At 45.7% G+C, this 8857-nt stretch overlaps 1 protein-coding gene across 1 annotated transcript; it reads right to left on the bottom strand.

The window, feature by feature from the left end:
• Nucleotides 1-530: 530 nt before the first annotated feature.
• On the bottom strand, nucleotides 531-8498 carry Spink4 (serine peptidase inhibitor Kazal type 4). Its single transcript, XM_090330107.1, has 4 exons — nucleotides 8392-8498; nucleotides 3432-3472; nucleotides 2772-2884; nucleotides 531-1150 (listed from the first exon to the last, which is right to left on the bottom strand). The coding sequence occupies exons 1-4, from the start codon at nucleotides 8450-8452 to the stop codon at nucleotides 1105-1107; spliced, it is 261 nt and encodes an 86-aa protein (XP_090186233.1). The 5' UTR covers nucleotides 8453-8498; the 3' UTR covers nucleotides 531-1104.
• Between the last annotated feature and the right edge of the window lie 359 nt (nucleotides 8499-8857).

The following is an 8857-nucleotide window of genomic DNA, read 5'->3' as shown; positions in this document are numbered from 1 at the left end:
TTGCTCCACTGTTAGTGCTGTGCCACTTGAGCCACACCTCTGTTTCTGGCTCTCTACTAGTGTTTGGAGATAAGAGTCTTGGGATTTATCTACCCAGGCTGGCTCTGTATCGAGAGTATCAGATCTTTGCCTCCTAAGTATTTACAATTGTAAATGTGAGCTTAGGATGTTTGACTCTTTATGCTATATTTACTCCCACAGAGTAGAAATCTGGGTCTGTGTGACACTGCTTGACCAGGGCCCTCTCCACACTCCTGTTTCTTGCCACCATTACCCACAAAGAGAGTATTCAGTATGTAAAATCAGTGTTTTTTGTGGAATTTGTAGTCACTGGGTGAATGCATGTGTGCTGTGTGTGCCTAGAATTGTGTCTGATACCAGCCAGTCAGAGTAGATGTTTACCTAAAGTACAGAATTGGGTCTAGTAGTCATCCTGCTGTGCCAGAATTTAACCCTACACACTGAGAAATCAGGAGTTAATCAGAGTGGCCTAAGGTGCAGGAGTAAATTCAGAGGGCTTAGAGAAGTGCTTAGTTTTCAGTGTTTATTAAACACCTACTTTGAAGCTGAGTACAGTAGTATACACCTGTAATTCCTAGCACTTAGGGGGCTCAAACAAGAAGATTGCAAGCTGAAGACTAGCCTGGATTACCTAGTGAGACGCTGTTTCAAACAAGCAAAATCAAACTAGTTTCACACATTGACCAGTTCCTTTGACACACTGCCTGAACCATATATCCAATAACAGCAGCAGATACTGATTTTACCTAGATGCTTGGCCTGACAATTCATCATGGGGCAGGCAGAAACACTGGGCAGTGTCCTGGGACCAGAGGCTGGCCTGTCAAGCAGATTAAAAATAATTGTGACTTCTAAGGGGACGTGACAAAGTTGAGTATCTGAGGGATGGAGAGGAGCTGGACACAAGACTCAAAGCAAGGAGGACAGTGCAAGATCTAGTCCACCCCTTAACTTCTTCCCACAGTACCCAAAGACAATAGTTCACTTCGGTTGGGCTGCATCTTTTATTTCATGTCACATCCTCTTCTTGTCTATTAGTGTTCTCCAGCCTGGAACTTCATAGCTTGAAGAGCTGCTTTGGAGTCAGCATTTGCCATCTTTCAAGATCTGGATGTCCTTTTTTGTTTCCCTAGGATCACAGGAAACAAGAATGAGGCCATCTCCATGGGAATTGTAATCGTATCTTCCTAAGGCCCCCATTCAGTCCACCAACACCACATTGATCCCTTTCTTCCAGTGTACAGATGTAAGACAGATCTCAGGAGGTACAGCACATCCTTCGGTAACTATCTTACACACCTCCCTCATAGAGAGGTCAACTACCTGGAGTTTCAACACACTGTATGCTGATAGCTGCCCCAAATATCTCTAGCCCACATCTTTTTCCCATCTGTTCATAACCACTGCACTTCACTACCAGGGTATATTAGAAGATATAATGTTCATAGACACCATTGTCCCCTTAAGCTTGCTTTGCCCCTACCCTGTAAAACCCATCTCCGTTCCCCACATGTTAGAAACCAGTGTGTTAAAAGCCAAATGTGGTGCCTATAATTCCAGCACTCAGGAAGCTAAAGGGAAGAATCACTTGAGTTTGGACAACATAGCAAGATGCTGTTTCTTCCCTGCCCCCCCCACCCCCGCAAAAAAATAGTATGTGTTTTTTTTTCCTCTCAAGCCTATCCAATCACATACTTAGTCTCAGTGTATTTCTTATCCATGAATCTTTAATTTTCATGACTTTCTTTTTGCCAGTCCTGGGCCTTGAACTTGGGTACTGAGCACTGTCCTTGGGCTTTCTCAAGGCTAGAGCTCTACTCTTTCAGCCACAGCACCATTTCTGGCTTTTTCTGTGTATGTGGTACTGGAGAATTGAACCTGGATCTTCGTGCATGCTAGGCAAGTGCCACAAGGCCAAACTCAGTTCATCATGACTTTTTTTTCTAAGCTTATGACAATGTCCACATATTTCCTCCAAACTTTCCTATTGGATTCCTTTTTCCATGAACTCTAGTACTTAGGCTGACAGATTTGGTTTGGTTTTTTCTTGGTGAAGAAGCAGACCAAGTAAGTAATACGATATGCCAATGTTATGTTCTGACCCCTGATTACTTCATCGATTGTCTTCTCTCCATTTTCCCTTTTAACTTTACCCTTCTGCATAGCCAACATCTTACATTTTCTCAATGCAAGTATTTCCTTCTAGACCTTTCCATACTCTTCTACTTGGAATTATCTTCCTTTCTTTTTAGAAAAAGAAGGGGGTTGAGCTCAGGTATTTCCTCTTCCATGCAGGCTCTCTTGTCCCTGCCTCAGTGTTCTATGGTACCCTGTGTGTGCCTTCTGAGCCTCAAGCGTTCTGTGCTTTGGTTGACCATCAGCCTGTTTTCCAGTTAGGCCAGCAATGCTAACACACTATGTTCTGTTCTGTCTTCTGTGCAGCACTTAGTAAATGCTCAATAAATAGCTATTAATTAGAGGTTGGGGGGAGGTCACCTAGGGAACAGAACAAAAGAACCCATGTTCTCTAGACCTATCCACCCCTACACCAACCATCTCTGGCTTTGTGCTTGGAACTATGTGCCATCTTTGGATTTCACTTGTGCTTATTTGGTTAGGGACATGTCAGAGGATTCTTCCTAGGTCAAGTGTGTGTGAAGAAAGAAGTGGTAAAGTTCAGCTCCTTTCACACCTGCATGTACCAAAGATGATGCCCATCCACACAAGCTGGGTTGGAAGGGAGAACTTACATCCGGGTCACGCAGAGTTGGCATTCATTGTTGTATGTGACCCCGTCAGTGCCACAGACCAGGTTAGGTGTCTGCTCACAATGTGGAAGCTCCGCCATGTGCTCACATATGGGCTGTGGAAAAGGAAAGAGGAGGGAGGGAACTTGGGGATGCAAAGGCAGACTTTAGAGCTTCATTTGCCTTGATGTGAGGGTTTCAGGCCATGCTTGAGGATGAGGATGGGGGGGGACAGTTCTGGAAGCAGGGATATAGGGTGCAGGAGGCAGTGTGTGGCCTCGAAAGCCTTCTCTAGAGATTGCAGGTTCTCACATAAGATTTACTAAGATAATGTATGAGAAGCATTTGACTGTGGGCTGCCTGCACTATGCAAAGTAGAAAAGGCACCCTGTCCTGCCCAGCCCGGTGGAAAGAGCACACTGAAGAAAGGGACCTTAGAGACCAGGTTGGAGCAGATTGAATGGGCTTTGAGGGCCGGGGCCTTTCTCAAGGGGACTATGCCTTCTCTTCCTGGAGTGAGGTGTTCCGGAGAAACATACAAGCCAGGAGACCACCCTGGACAAATGAGGTCATTGAAGGTGACCATAGGCATGTGGAGAAGAGTAAGGCTAGCACCCCAGCCTGGGTGAGAAGACTCAGCTCTGTAGAGAGACACTGCCTTACCATTCTTGAGAAAATGGGCTTTCTTGCTGACACTGGCACTTCTGCAGGACAAAAAGAAAACAAAGCACAAATTAAATGATGTTAACTCTAGAGTCCAAGGACTATTTGTCTTTCATTTTCTGGGGAACTTGCCTCCTTTCCCCAGGGATACTACCCAACCTGGAATTCCTCAAGAACAGCTGGAATTCCTCAAGAGTCATCAGATGATGGGGCTGCCAGAAGACTGATGTCATGTTTGGTTACATGAATAGGGACAGAAAGTCTAGAATTAGGGAGATGATAGTCCAGTCTGTTCCTCTTTAGTCAGATCTCACTGAAATTATTGTCTTATAAAATGTTAATGTAGGTAACAATCCAGCAGATAACTACAGTCCAGGCATTGAAGATAACATTGTGTGTGCATGTGTGCACGCGTGTATGCGTGTGCGTGTGCCAGTATTGGAGCTTGAACGCAGGGTCCAGGGCACTGTCCCTTATTTTTCACTCAAGGCTGGTGCTTTATTACTTAAGCCATAACTTAATTAGAAATTAGATTAATATGGTTTCAAACATGGATCCTTCAAATTATGGATCCTCCTGAGTAGGATTACAGAGCCACCAACACTTGGCTGAGAATACATGTTTTTTTCTGTGTGTGTATATGTGTGTGTGTGTGCATGTGTGTTGGTCCTGAGGATTGAACTCGGTCTGGGTGCTATCCCTGTACTTTTGTGCTCAAAGCTAGCACTCTACCACTTGAACTACAGTTCTATTTCTGACTTTTTGGTGCTGAATTGAAGATGAGTCTCATAGACTTTCCTGCCTAGGCTGGCTTTGAACCATGATCCTCAGATCTCTCAGCCTCCCATGTAGCTAGGATTAGACATGAGCCATCGGTGCCTGTTGATAATGCATGTTTTGAACTACTTTTTATACCTCTTACTACACTGTATCAGAGGAGAAAAAGATGGTACAGTATATATTGTAGTTACCTATTCCTGCTGGGGCAGGAGTGTTGGCTGCTTGCACATAGCAACTCCCATCCTAGGAATTAGCCAACATTGCATTCCATACCTAGGGCCAACCCAATGTCACATAGATGTGACTTCAAAGGCCCAGCCCTCTTGCCTATTTGGAACAGTACTGAGGAACCACTCAGCACCACATCTCCTTGTGGGGGTCATCTGATGCTTCAGTTGCACTATATCAGTCAACATCCTTTATTTCTTATGGGTGTTACTTCTAGGCATACTTCCCAGTTAGCTGCCTGCAGGTCTCAAGGGGCTTTTCCTTGTACACTTGACCTACCAAAGGCTCAAAGAGGTCAAGTGGCACTTGGTTCAAGCAGAGCTAGGATTTGCACACAGATCTGAAGAGCCTGGTTCTTTCTACACAATTGTAACCCTTAAGCTTTGACTGAGTACTTATAGGACATACATTATAAGCATGACAGGTGAATAAGGGGGCTAGAACAACTAAGGGACAAGGTGGGAGCAGAGTAGGCATGTATGTATGTATGTATGTATGTATGTATGTTGAAGGGCAGAATGCTTTATGTGGTTCTTCCTCTTCTTTCTTCTTCTTCCTCTTCTACTTCTCTTTCTCCTCCTCCTCCCTCCTCCTTCTCCTTCTTTTTCTTCTTCTTCTTTCTTCTTTTTTTTTCTTCTTCTTCTTCTTCTTCGGTTAACCATGGGGCTTGAATTCAGGGCCTGGGCACTGTCCCTGAGCTCTTTTGCATAAGGTTAGCACTCTATCATTTTGAGCCACAGTGCCATTTCTGGTTTTCTGATGATTAACTGTGGATGAGCCTTACAGACTTGATACCCAGCCTGGCTTTTAACTGCAATCCTCAAATCTCAGACTCCTGAGTAACTAGGATTACAGGTGTGAGCCACAGGGTGTGTGGCACTTCCTGTGGCTTCTGAAGGGTTGTCTGGGGCTGTTCTTAACCCTCTTAGAGAAGAACCCATCTATGCAGATTCTGCAAGGAATTGGGTTGGGTTCCATGTGAAGCAGAATTTTTCTTTCAGTGGGAGCTACACTATCCTGAAGGAGACTATCTCCAGAAGTAGAGTTCTCCATCGCTGGAAGTATACAAGGTTGTATAGTTGTCTCTTGTTCTACAGGTGCTCTTACAAGAGATTTCCAAGACAGAGGAGAAGGGAGCTGGGTGTCACCTCTGATGTACTGTTTGAGGCTGGCAGTGGGGCATTGTCATGCCAATCTAGCCTTGTCAGTGTTCTGCACAAATTGTTCCATGTCATAATTGCCCAAACTGACAATTAACCCAAATGTACTTCCACAGGACAGTGAATAACTGTGATACTTTCCCACAGTGGGGCAGTACTCAGCAATAAAGACAACACAACTCAACTGAATCTCCAAAACATTTTGCTGAGTGAAGGAAAACAGACACAAAAGACTATACAACAGGATTGCACTTGTGTGCAATTCTAGCACAGACCAATTAATCTGTGGTAAAAAAAAAAAATACAGCAGCAGTTGCCTCTGGGCACTGAGCTAGACTCTGAGCACTGCTTGGCTGCCTCTGAGTAGAGAGTGAGGTCAGGACAGACTTGTGTAAGGAAAATTTCTGGGGTACTGGAAAGAATTTATTTTGCTTTGAGGCAAGGTCTCATGAGGTAGCTCAATGGCCTTGAATTTGCTGTGTATCCCAGGCTGACCTCAAATGCTCTATCCTCCTCCTCCATGGCCTTCCAAATACTAGGATTACAAGGTGTGTATCTCCATGCCTGGTTCTATTCTGCATCTTTGTGCGCCTGCATGTGTGTGTGTGTGTGTGTGTGTGTGTGTGTGTGTGTGTGTGTGTGTGTGTTTTGGAGCTTGAACTCAGGGCCTGGGTACTATTCTTGAGCTTTTGTGCTCCAGGCTAGCAGCACTCTACCACTTGACCCATAGACTGGTTAATTGGAGTCTCACGGACTTTCCTCTCTGGGCTGGGTTTGAACCATGATCCTCAGATCTCAGCCTCCTGAGTAGCTATGACTACAGGTGGAAACCACCAGCTCCTGGCTTCCTTGGCTTACTTTTTAGCTGTTTCCCTGTTTCCATTTATATTGAATAATACCATGATTTCAAGGCTTGGAAGCCTCTCTGTTGTTACTCTTCTCCCCCCCCACCCCCAGTTTCTCAAGAGACTGACAACCTCTGTGAGGAAACCATGTATTGCCACTAGTACCTGGCGCCTCTCTGCCTCTCATGTTACAGCTAGGTCCTTGCCCCACAGTGAGCATTCACAAGCTAATCACTGCAGTTCCTTGAGGGAAGAGAGAGTTCAGAAACCAGTTCTGAACTACCCTATGTGTGGATTTCTTCTAGGGGTATGCGGGGGGGGGGGGTGGGCGGAGCAGGGAGTTGTATTTACACTTAGGCTTCTTTGACTCAAGGAGCCCCTTCTTGTTTCTCCCAGGTGGGAATCTGAAATGTGCACAAAGGTTTTCTTGAAGGCAGATTACTTAATGTTTCCAACTGAAGAACTGCTCAGGGAATGGGGGCCAGGCTGAGAGCAGCCTGATTCTGTCCAGAACCCCAAACCCATCCCTTACTGTTCCAGCCCCTCCCCTATCTGTGACCCCAGCAAGAGTAATGGGTGAAGAACTGGACCTGAGGTCAGTTAGTGGCCCTGGCGTCCTGCTGGCTTTCCTTATAACATCATAACTTTTGTCCAGATAGTTCCAGCTCAATGACCCAACTAGAGCAATTCTTTTTCTTTTTTATTGTTTGTTTGTACTCATACTGGGGCTTGAACTCAGGACCTGGGTGTTGTCCCTTAGTTGGTTGTTTTTTGTTTTTTTGGTGGGGGGGGGTTGCTTACCACTTGAACCACAGAGCTCAAGTTCTGGCTTTTTGGTGATTAACTGGAGATGAGTCTTATAGACTTTCCTATGTTGGCTGAATTTGAATCTCTATCCTCAGATCTCAGCCTCTTGACTAGTTAGGATTACAGATGTGGCCACCGATGCTCCACTTGGAGCAATTCTTTAAAGATATAACTACTCAAAACCCTTTAATAGATTTCATTTCACTCAGAGAAAAGTCAAGTCCTCATACTAGCCCACAGGCCTTACCCAGTATCATTTTCAGTCACCTGCCTCCTCTCTCTCCTACCATCTTTCCCCCATGGCCTCCTCTCTAGCCACACTGACCTCCTTGTAGTACCCCAAACACTGCAGGCATGCTTCTACCTCGTGGCCTTTGCCCCACCTGTTCCCTCTGCCTGGATCCCTCCTCTCCCAAATATCTACTTGGCTCACTTCTTTGCCTCCTTCTGGCTTTACTCAAACATGAGCTTCTCACAGTGGTCTTCCGTGACCAGAAACTGCAATCTCTTCGCAGTTCCCATGAACAAGTCTTTTGTTTTTCCTTAGCCTTTGTTACTAACTTTATTCTAACATTGTTTAGCATACATGGAACTTGTTTACTTTATTGTCTGTTCTGTTCCCCTTCTCCTCCACCAATGGTATTTAAGCTCTGCTTTTACTCTTTTGGTCATCATGAGGTTAAGAGTCTAGACAAGTGCCTGACACAGAAGCTGTGATGTTGTCAAGGTGCTCCAAGCCCAAGGAAGACACACCTTTGAAGTGCGTGTTTAGTAAAAGGGCTCCTACATGCTCCTATGACTATCCTGCATCCCAAACCATAGCTTGTCACAGTGGACAGGAGCTCAATCACACAGGCCAGATTGCCTTTAATACCTACCATCCCATAGCCAGCATGCTTACCTGTCTTCCTGAGGCCCGAGACCCATTTGCTCCTTCTACCTCCTAACCTCTGGAAATTGGAGAAAATGAGGCTCCAAAGAGGGAGGAGGGGAATTTTAGCAATTCTGGGCCCACCCCAATTGAGGGGGCCTGTATAAAAGGAAGGCTAAGGCCTCATAAAGAACTCCAGCTTTACCTCTGTCCCCACCCTGTGCTCTCCTCCAACACCAACCCTCAGGGTCCAGGTTCTGTTCACTCACCCCTGTCCACAGTGAGGAGGACAGTCAAGGCCAACACAACCTCCCACAGACGGACAGCCATGCTGGTCCTGAGCTGGTGTGCCTGAACTAGCTGGGGACTGGGTCAGGGGGGAGGATGGGTCCTGTTTATAGTGCTGATCCCCACCTTTGTTTTATCTGGGGCCAGTTGGAGTTCTGAGCGTCACCCAAGTTAATCCTTGCATCCTGGCATCTGGGAAGGGCTTGCTTAGGGCAAAGATGTTGAGTTGGTAATGATACGGGGCTGTGGCTGTTGGACTGGCAAGTTTCCAGAGGGAACAAAGGTTTGGACAACTTGCAAAGCTGACTTCAGTCTGTGGGTTGGAGCAAAGAAAGGAAAGTTGAAGTAAAAGGAGAAAAACAGATGAAGGCAGCAGGGGAAAAAAAAAAGACAAAGCAGCAAGTGGCAGGGAACAAGAGGCACAGAAAGAAGGTGGAGCCATGTGTG

The sequence above is a fragment of the Megascapheus bottae genome, chromosome 3, assembly GCF_031878675.1.
Source record: "Megascapheus bottae isolate mThoBot1 chromosome 3, mThoBot2.hap1, whole genome shotgun sequence".
Classification (NCBI taxonomy): Eukaryota; Metazoa; Chordata; class Mammalia; order Rodentia; family Geomyidae; genus Megascapheus; species Megascapheus bottae.
The sequence above is the reverse complement of the archived record's forward strand: the minus strand, read 5'-3'. Positions and strand labels throughout refer to the sequence as shown.

Excerpts from the sequence above, each read along its gene's own strand:
- Spink4 (XM_090330107.1), bottom strand. The coding sequence starts at position 8,452 with ATGGCTGTCCGTCTGTGGGAGGTTGTGTTGGCCTTGACTGTCCTCCTC. Across the intron at positions 2,885-3,431 it reads AGCCCATTTTCTCAAGAATG|CCCATATGTGAGCACATGGC; the intron begins GTAAGGCAGTGT and ends CCTTTTCCACAG. Across the intron at positions 1,151-2,771 it reads CAACTCTGCGTGACCCGGAT|GGAAACAAAAAAGGACATCC; the intron begins GTAAGTTCTCCC and ends CTGTGATCCTAG.